Consider the following 27,952-nt stretch of genomic DNA (forward strand, 5'->3'; position numbering starts at 1 on the left):
CAGTGACAGACATGAATGAATCTGTAACAGACATTCCCCAAGAAAACCAAAACATAGGCAAAACAGAAGAGCTGGTTAAACAGCTGTTGTGGTGGCAAGTGGCCTTTGAATTAATGCTTGGAACAGTTAAAGAGTGATAATCCCTTACATGTCCAAAATCCTAAATGAGGTTTCCTGTATGCATTTTTTAAAAAAAGATGATAATAACGTTCATTTCTTCTCAGTGGATCTGGCAGTGAGAGCACTGCTCAGGAATGTAAACATTCCTCCTGCTTTGCTGCAGTGTCCTGCCCTGCTGAAACCAGGGGTGTGATGAAATTATGAGCACAAAATAAAATCAGATCCATTATTTGGAAGAAAAATGCTTCCAAATGCTTCTTTTATTTTTGATTGATACTTTATTGTCTCTTCATTAGTGCTACTTATAAAAAGAGAGTCTGAACTTAACCCTTACCTCTGTGTATACAGTTCTGTCTTGTTGCAATCTGGGGTCTGCTATTCGTGGGCAGGATTTTGTGTTTCTCGTGGTGGCTGTATTTATTTCCTACCACACAAACCACATAGTTCTGCACACCTTTACACAGGAGGTGTGAAATCATATGGGATGTGCATCAGTAGCACTTAATACCTGGGTTTGCAGTTGAAAGCGAATAACTGTGGAGATTCTTGTCTCCTGAGATGATGAAGAACATGTAATTATTTTTAAATTTGTCTGGAGGGGGGAGAAAATCATTCCCTTATGTGTACCTACAAACTCTCAATATTATCAGTTGGAAATTAATTCCTTAATGAAATACAAGATTTATTTATGGTTTGACTTAGCTATGCAAAGCTATTTTAAGAGCTCTGTGTTCTGCTTTCAATGCCTCTAAAATTCACAGGCTTGATTTACTGCCCTTTAATTCTGAATGTCCAAGGCCTTAGGCTAAAATAACAATGTAGATTATTCAAGTTTCTTGTCTTTGACAATTTCCTTTCTAATGGTTTTGGCAGTTTCTCACTAAGTGTGAATCCATCATGCTCTTCCAACTCTTCCTTGTTTTTCACTGGACTCTCTAAAGCACTGCTGTCATTTCAGGTTTCAGACCTTGGCCTTGAACTCCCAAGACAGAGCTTTTTCAAGACATCCTTTGGAACTTGTAATGATCCATATTTTTATTAATTTCTAAATGTAGCTAACTGCTCTTTGTTAATTAATGTGTAATTAATGTTTGCTGTGCAGTTTTCTGAAGAGTTTGGTAATTCCATCTTTTCTATGTTGAATCCTGTGAGATTTTATGCATCTTTTGACTTGAAGAATTTTTTTATGTTTTTCTTCTTTGACAAGATGCTATACAGGTCAGCCAATAATTTAAAAATCTACACAACTTCTCTTTACAGTCTTGTAATTACAAAAAAAGGACCACCCTTTGCCATATCCAATAATAACCAGGCTCTTGTTCTATTATTATTCAGTCATTTATTTTTACTAATTCTGCTCTCTTTTCAGTAGCCAGCAATTGTGTTTGATTAATTTGAAATCTGAGGACAGCTTTTTCTTGACCCTTTGCTGTTGCTTGCTTGCTGCTGCATTCCTGACAAGGACAGAGCATTGTGGGCTTTGTTTGGGTGTTTTCTGAAGTCCCATTTTGGTTTCTGGAGGGGATTTAAAATTTTTTTTATTTTTATTTTTAATTAAAATTTCTGTGAAAGTTTTCTGAAGTCGGGAAGAGACTGTGTTGACAAGCTATCTTTGGGTTTCTTAAATTGCATCCAATTTAGAGAATTCCCAATTTTATCTTGATTTTGAACATTGGGCCTTGATGAGGTAATGTCTCCCGTTGCAATTAGCAGCTCTATCTTGCAAGCAATGAGATTTATTTACTTCCCATGATACCATCCAGCCTTTGGAGACTGTGGGTTTTCTCATAAGGTAGAAAACAAAGCTAAACTTAATGAAAAATATTTGAATGTTTGGAGAGAAGAGGCACTTGCTTTGCAGCTGGTAGTGTCATGGTGATGTAGGACCTCTCAGATAGCCACAGAGCAGTGACACATCCCAGGATAACCTGCAGTCTCTTTAGGTGTGCTGGATGGTGCTAGAATGGGCTTGAACAAAGGGGCAGGATTCGTAACATTTTCAGCATGTGTGCCGATCTCTCTGTTGGGCTGTCTGTTTAAGCCGAAACTCCTGCTCTTGCCAGCAAGGAGTTCCCCTTATTGCTCTGTTTTGACAGGTGTTCTGCTCCAAAATGAGCGTGGCTGCTGTAATCCTGACAGGGCCCCGTGAAAATAGCTGCCAGTGTGCTTGTGCTCTCATGAGAGGCTTTCTCCCTTCCTGTGTGGTGCTGCTGGGACCCCTCCAGGGATGGGGCCCTAAGGGAAGCCCGTTTCCTGTTTGCCAGTGTTTAAGTCATGCACCAGGGCTTCACTTCCTCCTGTATTTTGTATCTCTCTTTCCTAATCCCCCCTTCACTTCAGAAAGTGTTTCGTGGAGTTGAGCAGATGGAAATGCACTTGTCCTCCCTTTTTTAAGCGATGGTAAAACCCTGTCCTTGAATTGTTTCTGACACTGACACCACTGTCAGACATCTGAGGGCACTGGGCAGTACCTCACCAGCCACAATCAAGTATCGATTGAGCTGTGTGCTCCAGATTAACTGGTGCACACCAGTGACTTGGCCATGTGGCTGTTGCAACTGGCAGTTGCTGTCTACAGGGTGTTTGTAGAAATTGCATTGTGAGAAGAAGGCTGGGTTTTGTCCCTCACCCTTCTTGCTTTTTAACCCAAACCTTAAAATAGAGGCTCAAATATGTCTAATTTTTTTTTTTAAGCAATACTCAACCATGATGGGCAATGGTAAGTGAACATGCTCTAGTTAATTGCGAAGCGTGGATGTAGGTTGCAAGCAGAGCATGTCAGAGGGATTGAGAGACTCCTCTGGAGTTTGTTGAAAATACTGCGCTAGTAGGACACAAAAGATTATGCAGTTATATTTGGGTTAAACTGGCTGGACCTTTGCTTAGGTTCTAGGGGAGAAATAAATTTGTTATTCAGGTGTAATGAGTTCTTAATGAAAGGGCAATTAGATAACAAGAAAATGTCTGCTTTTGCCATGCAGAACTAGCTACCAATGGTACATTGGATGAAATGCCATGTGCAGTTGTGCACGTGTATGTGTGCACACCTCTGTGTGAATGATTGAAGACAACTAAAACCAGAAAGCCTGACTAGTAGTTTTTGTTTTTATAAAGCTCTTTGCGTAAAAGTACACGAACAACAGCGCTTACATGAGCACAAGTAACTTTGACATATGCAGGAACTGATTCCATGCTTAGCATTAGTCTCCTTTAATAGTTTGGTGATTAAAAAATGGCTTAGGTATTTTTAAAAATTAGTCAGAGATTTTTAATTTCCCCCCCCCCAAAGTGTGTCATGCCCTGGTTCATTCTGGTAACAACTAGTAGGTATTTATATGTACTGGGCTATGTTTATGCAGCCATATTTCTAACTCCCTGTAGAGCAGGGTTTGTTCCTGGAAGCTTCTGTTATTGTCACACCAGGGGAAGCCACTATGCTGGTAAATAACCAGCAGTGTAATAAGCTGTACATTACATATGTTTTGCAGGATGCAACTTACTTCCTTGTGTTATTTCTAGAGTGGGTGTGCCTGCACAGCAGGCAAGCATTGTTCTTAGGAGGAGTCCTCTTGCAATGAGAGCTGTATGCTATTAGCTATTGTATTAAAAATAAAAAAAGGAAAACATTTTCTTGAATATCACTGGAGGATTTCATGCTTACTGTTATCCATACAGATAAAACGTCCTTGGTTGGGAAGCAAATCCAGTGAAGAAGATGGAAAGTGTTTTTTATCACCACTGTGTGTGTGTGTGTGCACTCCTTTGGTTACCAATAATTAAAGGGTGAGTGGAAGCTGTGTCTTCTCATCCTGAACCTCTTAATCTTGTTCTCAGTTAAAATAATTATCTTCTTGGTTTTTTAATTTGAAGTGCTGGGTTGGGGCAGAGGAGGTGAGAGAGAGGTTAAACTTAATGTCTTGGGACTGTCTGTTGAGCCAGGGAGCAGTTCTTTGGTGCCAACTTAAACTTTTCCTTGACCTTGTAGGAGCCTGCATTTCAATATAACTTGTGTAAGTGGATTGTGCTCATATGTAATAAGTAATCTTTCTTGTGTGGGAACAAGAATGTTATATCTTGTGCTTAATTTTTGTGTTCCTTTTATAGAAAAATAGTTCATACTCCTGCAGCAGCTTTTCTGAATTCTGTAGTTAATCATTGTGAGGCACACTCAGCAGGCTTTTACAGTCATAGATGTGTAGCCTGATTCTCCAAATTTCTACAACGTCACTTTGTTTCCTTACAGTGCATTACTTAACAGGTACCTAACAGGAACTGAGCTCTGCTGTAGGGTTGTGCTGCAGGGACACTCTGGAAGGTATAATCCTTCTCCAGCTTGCACCACAACGTTTTATGGAAGGCAGTCTGGAATTATTTTGCGTGTTAACTGGCCTTTCTCTAAAGAAAGTGTAAACCATAATTTTAACAAAATGAAAGCCAGATCAAGGACTGGACTCTTTCCTGGAGTGTGCACAAATCTTCACTGTTGCATGATGTTTTGGAAGATGCTTGATGTCAATATGGAGTGGGCTGACATGGTGGGAAGTGATGTAATGTTTTGAAAAACCTCAAAACTTCCCTGAAGGTACCAGATCTCCTTCAAGCTGTTGTTTGTGAATCTGCGCCTGCTGTGTAGTTAATGTTTGTGTTTGGCCCCTGGGGATATTTGTGTGTGGGAGAAAGAGCCTACTCCCAAACTCATGGAAATGTGAGAGCTTTTGCAATGGTGAGGAGCAGATGAGGAGCTGAGATCTGTGTGGCTGTACTGGTGCCCAAGCGGTGGCTGTCCACGGGCTGTGTGTGGGCTGGGCTGTGGATGAAGGAGGTAGTGGTGCTGGTCTGGAGATCCAAGGTTGCCAAGAGGAACTTGGTCACACCTGCTACTTGCAAGGCCACACACATTCCCAGTGCACATTCCTGACAGACTGCAGGCAAATTGTTGTGTTCAAGTAGAAAAAGAAAGGTTTTTCATGCAAGTCGTGTATGGGGCAGTTAAACTATTTCCATTTTGGTCTAATGTGAAGGACAGAATGCAGATACTGACTTTGTTAAGTATGAGTTGGTTTTAGTAAGTTTATGAGTTGTCTTTGGTAGGTATAACTCTTGTTAACTTTAAATACAGACACAAATATGTTTAGAGGACTGAGATTTCATTTGATTTTTTTCTTTCATGCTGTTGCGGGATCTTTTAGTGGAAATGCTGTGTTTTAACTCCATCCAGCCTGCAAGCCCCACACAGGATAAGTTAAGGTGGTACCAAAATTGGCCAAATGGAAACTTTCTAACACGGTTTTGAGCATTAGAAAGCAGGCGTGGTCACTTGGAGGATCCCTCCTCTCATTGAGTGCCCTGGTAGACAGAGATTTTATTGTGCACTCTGATTACATGTTCATTAACTGTGCCTGCTTACTTGATGCATATGTGATACTTTCTTTTACATAGTTGCCCCCCTTATTGGAAGTCCTTATGTGTTCTTTGAGGTCTTCTTTGGTGGTCTTCAATTTCTGGCGTCCTTTTAGGGGGCTGTTTCTCAACCCGCAGTTTTGAGGAACTGTAATATTGTTTTGCATGGCTTCTGTTTTGTCAGCCGTATCTATTTCTCCAAGGTACATTGTTCCTTTTATTCAATAAGAGTAAAAAAGTATTGTTCTATTCTACCATCCTTATTAGAAGTGAAGATGAGAAGGTAGGCAGTGATGTCAGCAGAGGTACTCTATGATGCATTTGCGCAGTTTCCAGTGATTTATTGATCAGGAGCTTACTGAACAGCAGTGGGTGTCATTTGATTAGTAACACTAGATGAAAGTTTTTTCTTCTATGAATTTTTACAATAAAGGCTGTGTGAGGCACCCTCCATTGCACCCGCTGAAGGTTCATAACATATCTTCTCAGGACTAATTATGGGCTTTAGTGAAATTATTCTTTGAGGTCAACTGTTAGAGACCTAGTGTAATACTTACAGATCACTGCATCTGGTTTTCGGTTTCTAAAAATTATTTCATTGTAGATAATATCTACATCAAGTTTCTCCACAATCATTTGTAATGCATGTCCTGACAGGTGCTTAGCTTGAGTGCCTGCAGAGGAGAGACAGTCTTAACAAGACACTACTGTACAGAGTCCATTTGCAGTCACTTCTTTCTTATGCAGGGGAAGATGACCCAGTGACCTGCCATGAACTGCCTGTACCAATCAGCCAATCGGCCAACGTTGTGAACTGGCCTGTACAAATAAATAATTCCATCAAATTTAGCAGAAGGGTTTAAAAATCAGCAATTGTTGGTCAAATTTCCTGCAGTGTGACTTCTGGGAAGAGTGAGTTTCAGCTATGTTTTGATACCACAGTGGGCAGGTAAGAGGACCCTTTGCACTTGTAAGTAGAAGTCTCTAGTCTGTTATAATGCACAGCAGAGAAATATGCCTCAGAGAAGGCATTTTATGTTCTTCCTTAATCCATCAGACCTAAAGTTATCCTGAAAGGAGTACTTTTTTTCTATTGATTTGTGTGTTATTCCACCTCACCTTTCTCCCCTCTCATACACCTTTTCTTTATTTATAAGAAACCAGAAATGAATGCTCACCAAAACTTCCATTCTTCTCTGGTTTAAACTCAGTAGAATGCAATTGGGTCCTTTTTAATTCTACTTCCCTGTTACAGTTATAGGATTTTTTCTTAAAAAAAAAAACAAAAAAAACCCCAAAAAAACCCCCCAAAACCAAAACCAAAACAAACAAAAAAACTCACACCAGAAAACCAGACATGGACTTGCTGGTGGGCTGTGCAGGGGGCTGCTGGTTGTGTGGCTTTCCTGGGAAGGTGACTAATTATGAAGGCAGCAGCAGGTTCTGAGGTGGCCGTGGAGACACTATCCTGCCCACTGTCTCCAGTTCTGGACACTGGGGATGAGGAAATGCTTCACACTGTCAGGAAATTTATTTTTGATGTCAGTAGTCACATGTGTTTTTAAGTGACAGAGACCACATTTTGGGAGGATATGTATTTAACTAATTTATAGCACAAGCTTTGAAACAAAAGTAGCATTCACATCTTCAAGAGCAGCGATGCCCACAGTCTTTCGTAGCAGTGATGAATGACAGTGGTGAATGAAATACCTTTGTGACTAATGTGCCGAGTTGCTGTCCGAGTTTTTCTCTACTCCCCCGGGCGGGGGAGGAGGCTGCACCGGCCGAGCTGTGGCACAGCAACTGACAGCCGGGGGGGCACTGCCCAGATGCGCCGGGGGCGTCCGGGCAGCGCCTCAGCAGGAGGCAGCAGTGATCAGCAGGAAGGCGAAGTAGAAAAGAGGGACCCGAATCAGGGCAAAGTCCAGAGTGCTTTAATGTCTCCAGGGAACGCCAGCCGAGTCGGGACCACGAGGTGGGGGTACAGCCGATTAGAAAGGGACGGAACACAGAACATTTCAACCAATGAGAGAGAACTTGGGAGGGAACAAACTCGTGACAAATATGCCGGCTCGCCAATAGGGAATGCGACAGGGAGGGACCCTTGTTCCCGATCCAATCACCCACCGAGGAGGGGAGAACTTTCTGGAAAGAGGAAAGGGAACAGTGGGTGATGGACCGGAACTCAGGGAGGGATTGACAGAGGGTAACCAGGGGAACAGGGGTGGAGACAAAAAACTGACACTCTCAAAAGGAGGGGTTACCGGGGGAACCCCAGGACCGAACCATTATAACTTCAGGGGGAAACAGAACAAACCAAATGAACCATGCACCACAACACTAATGTCGTTGGCTTTTAACTCCAAGCTTTCCAGGACCTCTACTTGAAAGTCAGAGTGGACAGTAATGACTCCTGGCAGGGCTGGCTTTGTTCCCTTACAAAGGGAACAAAGGGAGAGAGCATGTGTACCTTCATCACAGTTTAGCGCCTATTGCCGAAGGAGGGGAAGGATGAGTACTGATCTCTGTTAATCAGTAGAAAGCCTCCTGAAAAAAAGACTTGAATCTATCTTGAGTAGTGGTAGAGAGCAACTGAAGGAAAATGTCTTGTTTGATGTTTAGTCTCATGACTTTTATCCTTATTTTTATAAAAAGGACATCTTGATTAATGGCACCTTTTTTTACTGGAGGCTTGGGTTCTGTTTACTTTTTATGGGTAAACCATTCTTTCACTGCAAAAGTAGCTAATGATAGCCTTCTAAAAGAGGCAGTTTCTGCAAATCCTTCTTGATCTTCAGTACGAAACAAACAGAAACACTAGACTGCTCTCAAACCTGACCACAAAGGTGAATAGGCATCGCTGTGTGTGTTTGCTCTGGTGGTGGATGTACATGGTACTGCTCTTCTGGTGCATGCATGCACATGGACATCACTCTGCTTTTCAAACTTGATTGAGAAAGGCAAGGAACTTTTTTCAGCCAAGCTCTCCTTTATTGCCTTTCTCCTGTGTTTATGTCAGCTTTTCTTGTCAATGAGTTTGAAACTAATTCCTCTTCCTCCTGATGTGCTTCTTGGAGGAGCTTGTGCACATTCTGGTCTGCTTGTGGTGATGCAGCAGCTGTGTTAATGTGATTGTGATAGCAAGAAGGGCTGAAGCATCACTTAAACATCACTGTGTGAGTGAAGGAAAAGGTTAATGCCTCCTGCTGCTTCATCTGTTGAGGATTGTTGGCATCATATAGCAGTGTTTCATTGCAGAGAAAAGGCTAGTGTGGCACTTACTAAGGACTGCCCTTTCGGCTTGACATTTCAGCATCATGTGTGGCTAGATGTGCACCCTGGAAAATGGGAAGAAATGAAGTGCATAAGTGAAGGAGTCTTCACCAGAGAAGAAATGACCGTGGGGATCAGTGATGTCCAGAAGTTGATTTGTATTGTGGAGTTTGCACTCTTTTAAGATTTTTCTCCCTCTTTATTATTTTTTCATCCTGTGTAGAAGCAGTTGTCTCTCTCTGCCCCCTCCCTACTCCTTGAAATGCAGAAGACAAGTTCAGGTTTAGATGACAAATGAATTTTTAAGCAACTTATTTTATGAAACTCCTTCACTGAAATATTTGTGTTGTTTTCTGTTTGTTGGGTGTATTTCTGCATGGCACAGGAGCCTCCCTGTGATTTTGACTGAACATGAGTGGCATGTCACTCCCTCTGTTTGTTCATCTGTATCATCTCAGGGCTGGTGGGCTGTGATTTCCTTGTCAGTATGTCTGCTTTAAGCATCTATGAGACTCTCTTTTTGCCCTTTCCTCGTTGCTGTGGTTCAGTGTGTGTAAGAAGACAGGTACAGAGTGAAGGTAGTGCCCTAGAGACAGTGCAGGGCAGCCTCCAGAGCCTCTTAACAGTCCCTGTGCAGCACCTGGATTCTGATCAGCTCTTGACAGGCCTTTAGGAACATCAGCTTTTTGCGGAGGTTAGTAGAGGGTTTGAGATCATACTGGGTTTGTTCAGAAAAAGCCTGTTTCAGCATCTCTTTGGGAGGTTTTATTTGATAGTGGCATCCCAGTATTTTGTGTTACTCTTGTTTTTAGCATCTAGTTCAGGATCCCAGAAAATATGGAAGCATAACCAGCATACTTTGGATGACTTTTAGGCTAAGTAGAGGTCTGGAGTGTCAGATTATAGAGGCAAATAAGGCAGAAGTGTTCTGATTTTCCTGAAAGCCTTTTGAGCATGACTGAGACCAGTCTGTGCATCTCCCATAGCACAGCAGCTGTTCTGAGAGAAGCATTTGGAATTCTCTAAGAAGCATGTTTCAGAGATTCTTCACATTTCATGTGTTCCATGAACAGCTGCACCATGATAAAGAACTTTCAAAAGATCATGTTTAAAATTTTAACAATGTTTTTAAGAATTTGATATGTTAGCACTATGTTAAACTTCACAAAATTGGAAAAGCTTTCTTCTCAAAGCATGGAGTTTTATATGAAAGCATCCTTCAGTGTACTGGGTTTCATGCAAAAAACTTACCTGCATCTGTGTGATTGAGATCTTGTTCCTCCTGCAATATAAACAGATTAATTTGTGTTATCATCAAACCTAGAGGAAACATCACCTTTTTTAAGTCTGTCTTTTGGTAATCAGTACTTTAAACTCAGTCTAAATGTAGCTTGATCCGGGGCTTCGTATGAAGTGAACTGGGTTTGATCATTTTATATAACATTGCAGTTTTTGGATGAGTCTGCCTCATCCATTTGCCGTCCAGATTCTTTTTTCCATTCATAATTGTTGTGGAGAGCTTTGAATTCTTGAGATTTAAGACTTTATCATCTGAAATTTATAGTAATCTCCTTAATTTAGCAGTGATATTTTCTGGGCTATTTAAGACTATGATAGCATGTATTTTCTACATGCCTTAAGTCTGCTGATGTAAGTAATTCTGCAAACATGAAAGTTCATTTAATAGCATTTTCAGTACTAAATTTGGTAAACCTTCACTAGCAAGTTAGGGTAAATTTTCCATATGTATTAGGGATGTTAAAATTGGCCTTTGGGCAATGCTGTCTAATGTATTTGAAGAAAGAGAGGAGAAGGACCTCAAGACTGGCATGGCTGGTTGGGGATGGCAGCTTGACCAAAGGAAACCTGTCAGGGTTTCAGCTGATCTGCAGCAGGTTATGAGCAAGGACCAAAAATTAGCATCTGAATGATTTGGTGCACTTCACCACATAACTGCAAGTCCCCACTGGGATGTGTTTCATGTTTACCTGGTCCAGAGGTAAATGGCTATACAAAATTTGGAGTTGTGTATTACAGAATATGAGGTTGTGTGTTGGGGGTAAATGTTGGTTTCAGATGGTGTTAAACCCTAGGAGGGCTTTTGATGTATGTCCCATGCAGCTTTCTGAAGAGATAGTTGTGAGTAAATTGTACCTTTGTCCAGAAGAGTGCTTTCCAGTGCACTGACGAGCACAGCTGAGCAAATAGTAAGATGGCGTTTTGGTTCATGAACTCTTTGATTTTGCTTTTGCCCTGATCTTGGGAATCTGGAAGATAAGAATTTTGATAATCTCTTAACATTAATGTCTCATAACTCCTAGAGTTATGTGCTCAACAGTTGAGCACAACATGATGTTTTGCAGCCCTCACATCAGAAACTTTTATTTTGTGAAGAGATACTCCAAAATCTATCTTCCAGTATAACTGTGAACAGTTTTCTTCCCTAGTAAATGGAAGTAGAAGTTTTGGAAGAGGAGGAAGAGCAGGGTAACTTTGACTTCTGCTCCTGTGTTTTAGATAATGTTAAAGCAAAAGTAGATGGGCAGATGCTGGACTCCAGCGTGTATGGAAGTTTAGGAGTTTCATGCATAGCAGTAAAAAGTCAGTTTTCCTAGATTGATTTAAGACAGGTCTGGGCTGTAGCTATGGCAGGTAATTGCATTGCCCTCTAATTTTGCAGTTTTGTTAAAAGTTACATTTCCTGTTCTCCACAGGAATTATGAAAATGGCTTGTAACAGTGATGTATGATGTTGTTTCTAAGTACATACAAGGGAGATAACAAAGCTTGGTTGGAATGGAAGTGCTTTTCAAGTTGTCTTATAAATGCATGCAGCTTGTATTGTTCCAGGGTGTCTGTCCTGATGACCGTGACTCTGAAGGAGGTTTCTTGTGCTCTGTGAGTGTCAGAGGCTGTTTAGTCATAATTCTGTAGTCCAGGCAGCAATACTCAAGCTAACGGCAGGGTTTCTGCTGACACTTCACAAGCATACTGACACTTCACAAGCATACTGACACTTCACGAGCATGCTGACTGAGAGCAAATAACAGCCTTACTATGCAGAAATAACTGGAGCCCGCAGGGAACAGCAGCATCCTTTGGTAGGAGTGGCCATGAGCTTGTTTCTGCAGTTAGTGTGTGTGAGCAGTTCCCGTTTGGTTGGGTCAGTTGTGCCATTTGGGACAAGACTTTATAAAAGGCAGTTTTTGAAAAGGGAGTCTGACTGTTGTAGTGAATGGAAAAACTTCTTACACATAAAAGTAGTGATAACTTACTGAACTTCACATTACCATCACCAGAGACTAGGGAGTTGTGATTTATGTCTCAAAAAATAGTGTGTGATTGACAGCTGACAACAATATTAACACCACACCTTCAAATCTCTGAACAAAAATATGCATTCTTTATGGAAATGTGGGAAACTTGTAAACTGATGAAAAGCTGTCATGTAAGAGTAAGATTTTCTATATCGAATTTGTTGTTGTAGGATTTTACTGAGGCCAAAAAATGCATAAACTTCTGAAAAATAAGGAAGTATTTTACATGGGTAACTCAAAGTTAGTAGCTCTCCCAAATTTACATTAGGCATTCTCCATTGAGGCTTAAGGCAATCCCCAGCTTGAAGAGATTATGTGGTTTCTTGCACCTTTCTCTGAAGCATCTGGCATTAGCTTTGTAGAAGACAGGATATTGGATTTTTAAGAAAGTCTTACCCTTTATGGCAGTTTCTGTGCTTAAATACTGCCTGTTGGTTGTGACATGGGCAAAATCATGACATTTTTGTTCCAGATGTTGAAGAAACCCATAGCCTAGCATCTGCCTTGGAACTTTCATGAGCAAATTAGTCATTATTTGTTGCAGCCAGAATTGCTATTAGTAAAGTCCAGGGTAAGGAAGCAAAAAAGGGCCTTTGCATGGTATCCACAGATGTTTTATTCAGCCACCCAGTAAGATGTTCAGGTCCCAGGCATGCACACATGGGGGGGGTCCATGTTTCTCTCTCCTGAAGGACCCTGAGGGTGACTCTGGTCTCAGGGCAGTAAAAAGATAAGGGCCAGTCAGGGGATAGGGAGGACATGGCTCAGGGATGTAGGAACAAGGGAAGGAGCCAAGGGGGTCTTAACAGCTTTTTGAGGGAAGCTTCTTATGTCTCCCTAAACCAGAGAATGCCCCCCAGAGTCTCCACAATTATTCTTAAGAATCCCTCCCTTAGTGGCATTACTGAGCTCTTGATGGAATCATGCCTGGACTCTGAGGTCTGGTTGATCGGCTGTGGCTTTAAGTGTCCTGAACTTCCATTTACTGTTTTGGCATCCTACAGCTGAGCAAATGGTGGTACTTCACTGGGCAAAGAGATACCCATTGTCCATTTCTCTGTGCCAGTGATTTGTCATACATACTTGGTCTCTAAAGGTGGATCTGACTTTATTACAGGAAAAAAATAGTGTATTTGAGGAGCTAGTGTGCTTTTTGTTATCCCTTTAACATTTATGGAGAACTTGGGTATTAGGCTTTTAAGCTGCTTTGTTGAAATTAGTTGACAAGAACTTGCCAGATGGTGCTTTTTGTCTGAAATATGGCACTTTTTAGTGTCCCTTAGGTTATCTTGATTAATCTGGCTAGAATTTCTCCAATGGATATTTGTCTCCTACATCTCTGACTTGCTTATTTGAAATAAAATTTCGTCTGATGGGAGCAATAATATCTTTGTGCCTTTAATCATAGGCAGAGCTAGCATACTTGATCAGCTGTTTCAGCCCTGGTATAGTCAATAGTCTCTGTGCTATTAATGCGCCTGCTGCAATATATAAAAGTAATAAAACACTGAAATCTATGTCTCTTCAAAGCAGACTTTTTTTTCTTCTCTCACAGTATTTTTGTGAAGAGCTGACATCAATTGAAAATGCATGACTAGATAAAGAGTTTCCTGAGATGCTTCTCTGTCCTTTACTTGGCCTGATATTAACGTTGACTAGGAAACTCTGCCATGTTTTGGCATCCCAAAAAGATACTGTGGCACCTGAAAGCTCCAAATATGCCTTGGGTTAGATTGTGGTGCAAGAGTGTCCAACACTTAAAAGATCACATTTTTAATGTTGTGTAATATAGCCGGTCTGCCAGGCCCTGTGTTACAAATGTAACTGTTGGAAGCGGCCAGCTCTGCTCTCCAAGGCGTGCCAGTGACAGCTGCAGGCTGTTCCCTACTGCAGCAGCTGGGGTGTCTGTGTGGGCTGGGCGCACGTGTGGAGAACACTACCGCGGGGACCATCACCTGAAAGGGTTTCAAGCAAAATGAAGACCCGCAAAAGAAATGTGAAGAGGCAAAATAATGCCGATGTCAGGACTAGCCAGAGTCAGGCTGTGACAAGTGGGTTGGATTTCTGACCTGCCTCTGAGTACCTTTGCTGGCACACTGCTGGGGATTGATGTCTTGAGCTGGCTGGGGGATTGTTCCCTGACCTACTTCAGTCAGCGTGACCCCACTGGCTTAGCCTGGATCTGGAGCAGCCCTGCCAATGTCTCCAAGCCCAAGGGAGGGGGCTGTAATCTCCCAGCCAGAAGCAGCTGCTGAGAGCTCCCAGCCTGAGAAAGGGAACAGGCTGCTAATGCCAGATGTGTTCTCAGTGATTCTGGTTTTGCAGAAGTGAACCTAACCCCACTATAGAGAATATGCATGTGCAGCAGTGTCTGGTCATCTTGCAGTCATCTGGCTGAAAGCCAGTCATGTTTCAACAGCAGAGTCACTACATGGTTGTTCCCACCCACAAGGGTTTATATGAGGTTCTACCTAAGCATTCTGCATCACAAAACACTGTTCAGGTACTGTGGTTTACTTTGAAGAGTGCAGTGTTGGCCACTTATTAGGATTTGTAAATCTGACCCCAGAATTGGAGGATGTAGGAAAAGGTTACGTTCCAGAAATATATGAGGGTAAATGTTTTCAACTATTTAAAATTGAATTTACTTATGCAGAATTTTAGGTTTACTGATAAAAGATATCTTTTCTGACTGTCCTAGGCTTTTGGACAGGCCCATACAAACCACAAGAAAGTAGCAGCAGATGGAGAGAGCAGAGAAGAAACCTTGATTCAAGAATCAGCTACCAAAGAAGAATACTACATGAAGAAGGTTATGGAGTTGCAGACAGAATTGAAGCAGATAAGAAATGTCCTTGCCAACACACAGTCTGAAAATGAACGCCTTAATTCTGTTGCGCAAGAACTGAAGGAGGTGAGTGAAGATGCACAGGGTTCACTGCAGTTTGGATTTTTTACATTTTCTGGTGCTATGTAACCAAACAAAGGGAAGAGTCCTGAACCAAAAGGCGATTTGACACGTGGCTGCATGTTTGGCCATGCTGGTTGAAATAAATGGGCAGGAGATCTTTCTCCTTTTTAATGCCTTTATTAAGAAGAATCAGCTCAGGTGGGGAGAAATCGACGGGTTGCGCCCTCGCCGCCGCTGCTCCCAGGCGTGGCACGAAGGAGGAGGATGATGCAGTTTTGTCTGCTGGTCTGCAGACAGAACTGGGGACTCTGTCCTCACGGGAGAGTCGTTGAGTCCTTTGTTTGTTGGTTTAGAAACCCGGGGGGGTCTCTTTAATCAGTTTCTTTTCAGGTTAGGGTGAGAAATAAAAAGATTCAAGCAGGTACGGGACAATGCTCCCATCCTTAGACGTCACTTTAAGTCACTTGTTGGCTCGTGATTTTAGGGGTTTTTCTTATAAAAACTGTAAAACTGTAAAAACCCAGGTTGCACTGCATTTCTCATTTGCATGTTGTCTCTGGTGTCACTGCCCATCTCTTTACCCTGGAGGGTTTCCCTTGGTATCTCCTTGGCATACAGCTAGCATCAGGGAAACAATCAGTTAATCACCCGCCATTCACTGGTGATTAAGGGCTTTTCTTCTGCAGCGAAACTAAAGGAGTCTGACTCGGTCTGGCTTGTTTTTTTTAACTCTGAAACTTAAAAAAAATACAACTTTCTATTCATAACACTGGTCTTGTGGGTACTGCACATCAGTTCCAGAATAGCTGCCTTAAAAAGCAGAGGAACCTGTTTAGGCGAAGCACAGAGACCCTTGGATGTACTTTGCTGCTTCATTCCCAATGCAGATTTTCTGGCTGCAAAATATTTGTGGCATAATTTCACTTGTTAGCCCTTTTTCCTTCCTAATTTCTGAAGGTGTGGGATTATAACAAAACACTGAAATGCACAAAGACAGGGATAGTAAAGTTAATATAAGTCTTGTGTTTTCTCTCATGAAGTGGTGGCTTTTACATTCATGTAGATTGCTTAACATAATAGCTTTAACCTTTTATTGTTTTACTATTGAAACCACATATTTTTAAGGGGAATAATTGCCAAGAAGTTACTTAAAGAGTTTAATTTCTTACAAAATCTGTAGTTCAGCAGAAGTCTTCATGGTACTTGTGCAGAAATTATTGTTTTGAGAGCTCCAACCATTGCTTAAATTCAGTTTGGTAAAACTACAGAGACTGTAAGCCACAGATGGATGGATAAAACAGCCAGCAGTTACTACTCCTGAGCTTTCTTGCACCTTCCTTTGAAGCACTGGGGACTAGTCTTGTCTAGTCCTAAGCTAATCAGCTGGCCTCTCCTGCCAGGAGGGAAGAACTATCCAAGAGCCCACATCTGAATCTCAACTTATTCCATGTGACCTCAGCTGCAAATGTCTCACTGTCGCAGCATGCTCAGTGTTAGGCACGCTTGATGGGGGCAACACTGCTCTGGGACTCCGAGCCTCTCAAGCAGTTGCTGATGGGTCAACACAAAATGACGAGATGGGCCTTGCTTGATTATCCAAGGATCGTTTATTATGCCAAAAGGGCACAACTGAAAACATCCATAACTTGAATAGAGAGCAGGGGCAACGACCACGATACAGGCAGTGCAATGGGTTTTGAGGGGCAGGACCAGGGTGGAGTTCGGGACTAGGAACCAATAACGAAGTGGCAGGGTAAGAACATAAGGCAGGGATTACAGTGTTTAAACCAACAGGGAGTTGCAGGGGAGGGGAACAGTTTAACTAAACCAGCAGGACATCGAGGGATGCATAAATGACACCGAATTATCTGGAACAAGGGGTAGGAATGAAGGAGGACTGACAGCAGGGACTGAACCAATGCCGAGGTCGGGGCGGGGGAGGTATAAAACCACTTATGGAAGACAATAATATAACAAAAACACATACCTCAACGTCTCATGTAATTTCTTTAGGACATAGTAACAAATATGGGGATAATATTTGGTAATAAAATCAATGAGGAAATGTGGGTTACTTCTCCGGAGATGTGGGGATTCACTGGCACCTCTTGTTGTGGTATGACAGAGAAGATTTGTGGTACAAGCAGTCACAAGTGATCAAACATGCCAGTCAACTTCTCCTTTAACTCTGTGGAACAGAGTTCGAATCAAGCCTTCTTTTTAGACAGGGAAAGAGTTCTAGAAACACAGACACAACTCTTCTTCTGTATTTCCCAACCTTTAAGACTAGCTTAATAGAAAAACTGCCAACCCCAGAGGCAGTACAGTGTCTGTGAGGGATTCTGGTCCCTCTCAGAGTGTGCTGAGCAGCAGATTTCTGTTGTGCTGTACCAGTATCATTGCAACTGGAGGCAATTTTTCTTTCCAGATGCTGCCATTTCCAGTCACCTTTTAAGGACACATAAAAATGTGAATTCATATCAGCCCTCAGCTTTCCCTGTGGCCCTGGGTTTGTGCAAAGATAGAAATGCTTACTCAGGCATGGAATATGGGCTATAGCAACTTGTAATTTATATTGGTGTACTGTAGTGTCTGATTGGAGCAATTTTGATTTCTTGATGTGCTGTGAAGTTGTGCTCTCTTTGCGGCTAAAAACAAACAGACAATTTTCTATAGTCTAATCTTTACCTGATGTGTGAGGGAATTGTAATTTAAATTTATTAGTCTTAAGAGTTGCAGGTGATTCAGTGTTTGTATTCAAAACACGCCAGATTCAGTTGTTGGCACATCCTCCAGCTGCAAACGTTTCCCTTATCTCAGTGTGCTGTGTGTGCCTGTTGGTACCTGTGTGGTTACTCAGTGGACCCCTGCTGCACACTCTGAAGGGCTGAGACCATATTTAGTCATCACTGACATGCCTGTGTCTGGCCGGGAGTGGAGAGCTCAGAGGGAATCTGAGTTTGTGGGCCTGAGGCTGTAGATTGCTTGGCTGCAGGACAGGTGTGATCAGGCAGCAGGTCCCATACACCAGCTGAAGTGACAGGATGCCTCTGTCAGCAGCTAGCAGTGGTTTTGAATTGGAAGTGTGGAAAACCACTCCATCATATGGAGCTACAAAAATACTATTTTTCTAGGCATCTGTATTCCATGTTTGCCTATACCTGAAGCCAATTCTGTTAGTGTTTTAGAACATACTTTTTCACTTTGTATGAATTAAGTGTTTGAAGATAGGACTTGAAGGAAAATAATAGTGGAAAAAATAAAAGCTAAGTGCAGTGAGCCATTTCTATAGCTCTGTATGTTCCAGCTCAGTTTATTCAAGTGTCTGTGTATATTCATGAAAGATCCCAAGGTCATACTACACCAATATATTGGTTTTTACTTCTTATCTGTTTCAAAACAATGGTAACTTTTTCTTTGAAGTTTTTCATTAAGTCCTGCATAAGTCTTGGGCCTAAGGGAAGGGAGTATTTTATGTCAACTGGTTTCTATTTTTTCTCAACCTGAAAACTCAGTGAGTTTTAACTCAGTGTCATTCTCCAAAAGGAATAATTGTAGCATGTTTTCAACTTTTTGCTCTGATTATAAAGAAAATGTCTGTTGAAAAGCAGCAGCAAATGCATGTCGAGATAAGAACATCTGGAGTCATCTGAATCTGTCTTTCTCTTGTGAAAAGGCCCTTGTTAAAGTGGAAACAGATTTGGGTACTGACTTCTGGTCTGGAAAACTTTTGCTGGTTGCTACAGCAAGTGAAACAACACAGATGTAAATGCTGCTTTCCCTGCTTGTTTATTGACTTTTTTTGAGTCAGTGGTGAGAATTTTTAAGAAACACAAGAATACAAAATCTAATTATTTTGTAAATGACTTGGTTTTCTGTAATTTCAGAGCGTGAAGGGAAGATATATAATTTCAATATGTTTCAATATAGTTCAATTAATTAGTGCATATAAAAATATTTATAAAAGATATAAAATGTTGCAATTTAATTGTAGTTGATCCAGCTGCCACCATTTTTGTTTTGCTTTGTTTGCTTTTCCAGGTCAACCAAAATGTGGAGATCCAAAGGGCCCGCCTGCGAGATGATATTAAGGAATATAAATTCCGAGAAGCACGTTTGCTGCAAGACTATACTGAACTTGAAGAGGAAAACATCTGTCTCCAGAAACAAGTGTCTGTCCTGAAGCAAAGTCAGGCAAGTTTTCTAACCAGTGGGCATTGCTTTGGTAGCACCAGTTAATTCCTGTGTTACAATATTTTTCTGTCTCATTTGAATATCCAACTACTTATCGTCTATCTTTGTACTACTTTTGAGACTATAAGCTCTATATTTTAGCACCAAGATTTATCTTTTCTGACTCTATTTATACACAGTCATAATGCTTCATTGCTTCTACTTTGACTTCCAAGTCCTTCTATTGCCTTCTCTTTCTCTGATGAAAGAAAAGTCTCTATCACTCTGCTTTGTTACTTGTTTTAGTCCTTTTGCTACAGTAGTTTTTCAGTGTCTCTTCACAATGCCTGCCATCCATCCATCCATCCATCCATCCATCCATCCATCCTCCATCCTTCCCCTTCTACAGCATCTGGAAACAGGAGTGTTTCTGAACATGTTTCTGAAACATGTTTTAATTGCTACTTTATCCTTACCTTCTCTCTCCATTTCTGTGCTACTCTTCTAACTATTTTCAATAAACTTGGAATACTGTTATAGTTGCTCTACACTGTCACATCTTTGTGACTGCTTGTCTGAAAGGTCATGTTTAATTTTGCAGTTCCAGCTATTTCCAGAGTTTTAGAAAACTGCATTCTTGGAACTTCTTAAGAACTTCCCTGAGTTATCATTTGTGGAGCTAATTAAGATTAGATGTGGTCTTTGGCATGGTTCACTTATCTTTGTCTATCAGTGTGGGACTTGCTATTTGTATTCTTCAGGCAGCTGTCGGTCCCATTGCATAAATAAAGCTTAATTGGGAAAGGATATAGATGCTGCGAGGGCTGGAGCCCCTCTGCTCTGGAAACAGGTTGGGTGTGCTAGGGATGTTCCACCTGAAGAAGAGAAAGCTCCAGGGAGACCTTCTAGTGCCCAAAGGGCCTCCAAGAAAGCTGGAGAGAGACCTTGGACAAGGCTTCCCACTGCCAGAGGGCAGGGATAGATGGGATATTAAGCAGAAATTTTCGGCTGTGAGGCTGGTAAGGCCTTGGCACAGGTTATTGCAGCTGCCCCATCCCTAGAAATGTTCAAGGCCAGGTTGGGCAGGGCTTGGAGGAGCAACCTGGTCTAGATGAAGGTGTTCCTACCCATGGCAGGGGGAGGAATGAGATGAATTTTAAAGTCCCTCTCTGCCCAAACTATTCTCTGATTCTACAATTACATGAAAATATTCCTAAAATCAAAGTTCTTTAGAAAACTCAACACCACCTGTTGTGGTCAGCACATAGTAAAATCTCTGTAGAATTTGCTGCAGAACTCCTTCAGTGTAATGAATGAAACCTGCCCTGTCAGGCTAAATATGTGGGATATCAAATGTATTTTATTTATGTCCAAGTGAAACTCTGTGTCTCTGTTTATTACTTTGGGCCTCACTGCCCAAAAGAGGATTCCAGGTTGGACCTGTTCTCATCTGCATGTATTTGGTCTAATTATGCAGTTTTGGGCAGTCTGACATCCTGTAGTAGGGACAAAAAGGGCTGTTATGCTCTCGATGCAGGCTGGAAGAGAGAGGGAGCTGGTAAAATCAAACCTGTGTAGTTGGTTACTGGTTTTGGGTTTTACCTTTTTTTTCTCATTCATCATATCCAGAGCAGGAGGTGAAAGTTCCCAGCTCCATGTTCGCATTCTAGAATAACAATACTGGAGAATGCTGCCATTCTGGCCTGAGCTTAATTTAACCTCAGATTATGCTGTCTCAATATTTGCTAGTAGTTATTGACTGCTATATTTTCATTCTGGAAACTTTGAAAATAGACTACAATTTGAAGTACTTTATCTTAGTGGAAGTGCACTGAACCAAGAGCTTGTTCTTTCCATGGTAGTGGATTAATTTTCTACCTTGTTCTAATCTTACTTGATGAACTTTTAATTATTCTAGTTACTCATGCAACTAGAAGCAGCTGTCAAGTTTTCCCAGGCAACGCTGAATTAACATACCAGATTCCTGGTTTGTAACTTGGGTGTGGTTCCGCACTCCCCAGTTGCTCTGTGTTGACATCAAAATTTCATTTAGCAATTGGCAAAAAATAAATAATGTGACATGTTATATGGTATGAGTTCCTTTCCTTCAGGGCAAAGAAGAACATTCTTTGTTTGCTTCTTCCCTGCTACCCCCAAGCGATTAAAAATTTTACATGAATTGTTTGTGTACATAATTTCAGTGCAAGAGAATTTTTAAAAAGTGCAGTACTGGACGTGATAGATAGCATGCCATTAAACTCATCAATGTGGGTCTCGAGTGTAGAATCTGAATTGTAGCCCTTTCAAGATGTGCAGAAATGATGGTGAGAGAAATGCTAAAGCATTTTCATTTGAACGTATAAAAGCAGAGCTCGATCACAGTTTTAACCCAGTGGTGTATTCGAATGGCAGTGAAGCAGAGTGTCAAAGTGTACCTTTATCATGCCAGTTTTGGAAATGTGAAGCTTAACTTTGTGGGGAGGCTGACCAGGGAATTTTTTAATCAAACAAATGTTTGCATGCAGAGCTAGGAAAGATTGTGTTGGGATTCTTCTGTATCAGACACACTGTATCTCCCACCTGTCCTGATTGAGCTGGAATAGATGAGCTCATTTGACAGTTTGCTTAGTGAATTTATTCTGTAGTCTCTGTGAAGGTAAATTACATAACCCATGTTTACAGTCATAGTGCTAAAACTAGACTCCACAAATTTAAAATTATTCTATTTCTACAATATTTAAGTGAAATCAAACATTCAAAAGCAAAATTACTTGGTGCCTTGCAGGCAGACATTTTCATTAGAGGTTCCCCCCATTTGTATATCTCTAGGTGGAGTTTGAAGGCTTGAAACATGAAATCAAAAGGCTGGAAGAGGAAACAGAGTTTCTCAATAGCCAGCTGGAAGATGCCATCCGGCTGAAGGAGATCTCTGAGCGTCAACTTGAGGAGGCCTTGGAAACACTGAAGACAGAGCGGGAGCAGAAGAACAATCTTCGGAAGGAGCTGTCTCACTACATGAACATCAATGATTCCATGTACAACAGCCACTTAAACATCTCTTTGGATGGGCTGAAATTCAGCGACGAAGCCACAGAGCCCAATAATGATGAAGTCATGAATGGATTTGAACAAAACTGCCTCAGCAAACTCAGCAATGGCAAAAACAGTACTTCAACACCCAAGAAAAATGAAAGCTTCCCTCCAGCCCCAAGTCTGGTTTCAGATCTTCTGAGTGAATTAAACATTTCTGAAATCCAGAAACTGAAACAGCAGCTTGTGCAGGTAAATGGATTTCCTAAAGAGCTGTGCACTTCCAAATAGCTCCTAAAGTTCATTTGGGATGTAATTTCAGTCTTTTCAGTATCTCACATGGTACTGTTTATACTGTATTTTTAAAGGCTTCAATTGATTTAGAATCTGAGGATGTTAAGTGTTTGTCGGTGAAAAACCACTGCTTTTTTTCTTTTCCTTTCTTTTTTTTTAATGCAACGGAATTGGAAGTAATGTCCTTTTCTTGGTGAAAAGTTCTAATGCATCTCCTGTGCAATACTTGCTGTGTCTACTTCATTACATCACGACCAAGAACAATAGTGGTTTGTTTCAAAATTGAAAGTTACTCCAATCACCTTCATCAAAAGAATTTTCGTACTCATATTTTTTGTAATTAGTTCAAAGAGCATAAAGTCTTAATCAGCACCAAGCATTTCTGTGCTATATTTGTGCAATTAGGAGGCTAGAGAGAGCAAGATGCACATTTCTATTTCCTACTAATATTTTGTCAGGCGTGTTTTAAATTATCTTCCATAAGAAAAAGCCCTTATGCAAAAGGCTGTCAGAATTTTTTAAAATTATAAATTTATAAGAGGAGAAACTTGAAAAAGTTTTGGTATTTCTGAGTCTTTCATGGAGTTCCAAGCTTTCACCATAGAGTAACTCTGTGTTTTCTAGAACTTACTTGATAATTTAGAAGATAGCAATAAACTTTGGCTTCTTGTTAGCTGAACGGAAGTTTTCACAATGAGACCATCACCTAGGGAATAAATGTGTAAAAATGTGCATTTTGACAAGGAGATAAGAAAGAATTGGCAATGAACACTGTAACTTGAGATAATTTTAGAATACATTGTGGAACCTTTCCCATAATGTGCAAGTGATTGGATTTCTGTAACCATATGGACCATTGGCTAAGTTGCTGTCTATTAGAGTTAAAACCATTTAAGTGATACAATTCCCTTAACATAGATGTCTCTGTTCCTGCATTTCAGATGGAAAGAGAAAAGGTTAACTTGTTAACAACACTGCAGGAATCTCAGAAGCAGCTGGAAAATACACGTGGGGCCCTCTCAGAGCAGCATGAGAAAATTGGCAGGCTCACTGAAAATCTGAATGCCATGAAGAAGCTGCAGGCCAGTAAGGAGTGTCAGTCTGCCCTTGATAACGAAAAGGACCGAGATAGCCATGAAGATGGAGACTATTACGAAGTTGACATCAATGGGCCAGAGATCCTGGAATGCAAGTACAAAGTGGCTGTGGCAGAAATTACTGACCTGAAGGAAGAGCTCAAAAATTTGAAGGCAAAATACAAGGAATGTGAATCTAAGTACGAGGAAGAGAAGAGTAAATATGAGACTGAGAGCCAAGCTCTCACTGAAAAGATCACCTCACTGGAAAAGTCCAGTAGGCATGATAGAGAGCAGATGGCCAGGCTGGAGAAGGAGCTGAAGAAAGTCAGCGATGTCGCTGGAGAAACACAGGGCAGCCTCAGCGTGGCCCAAGATGAACTGGTCACCTTCAGTGAAGAGCTGGCCAATTTGTACCACCATGTCTGCATGTGCAACAATGAAACTCCAAACAGAGTGATGCTGGACTACTACAAGGAAGGTAAAGGTGGACGCAGTAGTCCAGAGGCCAAGGGAAGAAGGTCTCCCATTCTTCTTTCTAAAGGACTGTTAACTATTGAGCTGGGAAAGGCAGAGAATGGAAGTGGTGACAGCAGCCCATCCCCGGTATCATCTCTGCCATCCCCTGTATCAGATCCTCGGAAGGAACCGATGAACATTTACAACTTGATTGCTATAATTCGGGATCAGATCAAACACCTGCAGGCTGCTGTAGACAGAACGACCGAGCTGTCCAGGCAGTGCGTTGCTACTCAAGAGCTTGGGCCAGTGGTGGACAAAGACAAGGAAGCTCTTATGGAAGAAATCCTGAAATTGAAGTCCTTGCTGAGCACCAAGAGGGAACAGATAGCAACTCTGAGAACTGTGCTGAAAGCCAACAAACAGGTAACCAGGTCATAGAGGTTTGAAGGTTACAGTGTCAGGCAGCTAGGTCATAAGCACAAGAGAATTTTTCTTTGAGTTCATTCTGCCGTTCTGTGGGGCTTTCATTCCTGGTATTTGGCTAGTCTGAGGCTGAAGCTGGCTGTTCCATTAGAGGCACCCAGCTGTCCCACATAAAGATGAGCACTGGGGCTGTAACTGACTTCAGCTTCTCACTTACTCCTGAGACTTTATTAAGGTTAAGGTAGCTTCAATCTACTGTCTGTCTGAATTAGATTAGGTTATATTTAATGCAGGACACCTAAAATGAAAAGGTGGTCTTATTTCCTACTTGAAAGAATTCTAGTAGCTACCCTTAAAAGGGTTCTGAAATTTAAGTATTGTTCTCTCTCAAAATGCAAAATAAAAGAGAGCCTCCCAAGATGAGAATGTGATATAAGAATGTGGTCAAAATAGCCACAGGTGAAAGGTAAAAATAGTCTTTGGAGATTGGACGTTCAGCAACATTAGCAGTGCAATAGGTGAAAATAACTGCCGTGGAAGCACCACATGACATGCTTCATCTTCTTCTCTATGGTTAAATTTAAATTGTCTTAAAAAATAAGTCGTTTAGTCTACTAAACTACTAGTGGTGTTGTTTAAGAATGAAATAAACACATTAAGCTTCCTTTTGCATCTTTTAGCAAAGGTGTCCCAAATGTAAGATAGGTAAAATGCTATAAGACAGAACTGTGCTAGTGATTGACTAAAATGCATTTAAGTATTGAGATACTAAGTAGATTGTTCTGTTCCTTTGTGTTGCTAGTAGATAGGTTTCACTACATCTATATTCTGTAACTTCCTTAATGCTGCTCCATGGTTAATGGGAGTAAGAGACAGCTGTGTCTGTTCCCAGTGTTCAGAAATGAAATTTTATTTTATCTGTACAAGACAGGTTGACCACAAGTTTAACATTCCAGTAAAAAGTAAATGTTTCATTATGCGAATAGTGATTAAAAATCTTTTAGCCAACCATTTGATTAAGAGTTTCATTAAATGTTACGTTTCTGTTCTCCCTGGTAACCAACAGACTGCAGAAGTAGCCCTTGCCAACTTAAAAAGCAAGTATGAGAATGAGAAAGCGATGGTTACAGAGACCATGATGAAGCTGCGAAATGAGCTGAAGGCTTTGAAGGAAGATGCTGCCACCTTCTCTTCCCTGAGAGCTATGTTTGCTACAAGGTAATGAATATAATGAACTCCACAAAATTTAATTCCTTGGTTGTGTGGGGAAGAGTTGAACATCCTTCCCATCCACCATGCAGAGAGTGAAGCAGTAGGTGCTTTTTCCCAAGATCATTGCTTGCAATTGTGTGTGTGTCTGTGATCTGCTCCTATTGATGAGGAACATGCATGGACATGGTGTGCTGCTACAAAACATAAAGCTGTCGTGGCAGTATTTATTCAAGTTGGCTGGGAGATTACCTGTTATCCCTGGTTCTTGAAGCCATTAGCTCTGAGAAGGAGTGACATTTAACAATGCAAAATGAGCATTTATTGTACACTGAAGATGGGACTCTTCTTTCCCTTGATGATCTAGGAAAAGGTAAAGATGTTGCAAACGTCCTGGTGTTCTTAGGCTGTCCATCCTGCAGTTGGGATCTGTTGTTCATTGACCTGTATCAGCTGATTTGATTGCTTTGTCTTTGGAACTTACTTCTGCTTCTTAGTTGTGCTTTGTGGTGTGACACATAGAATCACTAAATCATCAAGTTTGGGAAAAATCTTTTAAGATCATCAAGTCCAACTGTCAACCCAGCACTGCCACTTAACCTCTAACCCCCATCACCCAGCACTGCGTCCAGATGCTTTTTGAACATCTCCAGGAGGATGACTCCACTTTCCTGGGTAGCCTCTTCCAATGCCTGGCCACCTGAACAGTGAAAACATTTTTTTAATACTACTCTGAATCTCCCCTGTCTCAGCTCAAGGCCATTTCCTGTGATCTTCTCACTGCAGGCATGGCAGAAGAAACTGGCCCCACCTCACTACCACCTTTCAGGCAGTTGTAGAGGGCTATGAGATTCCCCCTGAGCCTCCTCTTGACAAGACTAAATAAACCCAGCTCCCTCAGCTGTTCCTCATTAATATTCAGAAAAGCTAGACACTGAAGATGTGACTTTCAGGATTTCCAGATGGGAATAACACCATTTACCTCCTATTCCTGGTGCTAGATCTAGAGGTGATGAATGGCATCTAGAGACAAAAAATGGTCTGGGCTGCCAGCATCCCTGTGAAAGCAAGGAGATGTCCAGGCAGGACAAAGGCATTTCACTATCCAGTGGACATGCTGCAAAGCCCCATAAATGATGTTGTGCACATATTCACATTTACAGCACTGGGGTGCCTGCTCTGGACTTTATGTCTGAGAACTAAAACATAATGCTGCATATGTTGAGATTCAACCTTGGTGAAGGTGCCTCTTGTAGATAGGCCCTGGACCTGGGTTGTAATAGTCTTCTTCCAGGGATTTGTTGAAGTGTCTATGTCCACACCACCTTCCCATGTTCCTGGTGCTCTGCTTGAAAACTGCTGCTAAGGAGAGTGAACCACAGGATGCATTCCTGTAAAATAATAATGGTGCAGAGAGCTCCTCACAGTACACTGTGCCAGCTCTTGTTTGGCAGTTTGTGTGACCTTTTGGTTTTAATCAAAGTGGAAAGTGAGTTACTTTAAAATGCAGGAGATTACTGCAGCAGCAATTATTTGTCTCCATGGTTTAGATTGACATGTCCTGGTTATGGTCACAATTCATAGAAAGTGTCAGTGCTAGTATGTTGTAAAAAGCAAAGCACATGCATGGCTTGGGTGGCATGGGGTGGGGAGAGTTGAAGAGCTTGGAATTAGAGCCTGGGGTAAAGGAAAAGGTGGGGGAAACGTGTTAAAAATCTATCTTTAGTATTAATTTCTAATATAAAGATTGAGTTGGAAATAGCAGGTGGCTGATCTCTTACAGCTGAATGCAGTCAGTGCTCATTTTCATCTCATTTTAATTATGTCTCTGCTAATACATTTCCCAGTTTTTAATAAAACTGAGGAATTATGATTTTAATCCTGCATGTTTGAATTTCCTTAGTGGGTTGACAGTTTAATCTCTTAAAGTAGAAGTAGTTGATGCTTCTCTCCAGTGCCTCCTTCAGTCACTTTTGAGTCACCCGTCTTGTTTGCTTGGAAGTTCCCATGTGGTCCTCATTGATTGCTGGGAAGAGGGAAAAAATATGGGTATGCCCAGGTGCATTTGGTCACATCACTTTTTCTTTTTTTTTCTTCTTTTTTTTTTTTTTTTTTTTTCAGAACAGAGCATGATTCACTAATGAATTTACATATGAATGGTATTAAAACTATTACATGCTGACCCTTACATAAACTGGTCTGTAAGAACTAAGGCCAAACCAATGTTTGTGGGAAGCAGTGGTATGCAGCTTTGGAAAATGCCGA

The 27,952-nt window shown here is 41.3% G+C and overlaps 1 protein-coding gene and 1 long non-coding RNA gene across 12 annotated transcripts in view; one reads left to right on the plus strand and one right to left on the minus strand.

Moving 5' to 3' along the window:
- Positions 1-27,952, plus strand: part of BICD2 (BICD cargo adaptor 2) — a 57,010-nt gene that overhangs the window by 15,737 nt on the left and 13,321 nt on the right. For 8 of the 10 annotated variants that reach the window (XR_010368227.1, XR_010368228.1, XM_064431888.1 and 5 more), the window contains exons 2-6: positions 14,811-15,023; positions 19,062-19,214; positions 22,023-22,475; positions 23,459-24,478; positions 25,545-25,696. Coding sequence is in view for 8 of the 10 variants with exons in the window: in XM_064431888.1 (XP_064287958.1) it covers positions 14,811-15,023; positions 19,062-19,214; positions 22,023-22,475; positions 23,459-24,478; positions 25,545-25,696 (1,991 nt within the window). In the remaining 2 variants the exon portion in view is untranslated. Of the gene's footprint in view, positions 1-6,328; positions 6,470-11,755; positions 11,894-14,810; positions 15,024-19,061; positions 19,215-22,022; positions 22,476-23,458; positions 24,479-25,544; positions 25,697-27,952 lie in introns of those variants that run through there. The other 2 variants (XM_064431894.1, XM_064431893.1) reach the window with 2 other exon arrangements.
- LOC135307500 (uncharacterized) lies at positions 8,512-11,703 on the minus strand. Of its 2 annotated transcripts, XR_010368231.1 has the most exons (5): positions 11,563-11,703; positions 10,948-11,060; positions 10,045-10,075; positions 8,803-8,858; positions 8,512-8,692 (listed from the first exon to the last, which is right to left on the minus strand). It is a non-coding gene; the product is annotated as an uncharacterized LOC135307500 (long non-coding RNA). The 2 variants fall into 2 exon arrangements; XR_010368230.1 differs by having other exon boundaries at positions 8,512-8,858.

This window comes from Passer domesticus, chromosome 9, assembly GCF_036417665.1.
Source record: "Passer domesticus isolate bPasDom1 chromosome 9, bPasDom1.hap1, whole genome shotgun sequence".
Classification (NCBI taxonomy): Eukaryota; Metazoa; Chordata; class Aves; order Passeriformes; family Passeridae; genus Passer; species Passer domesticus.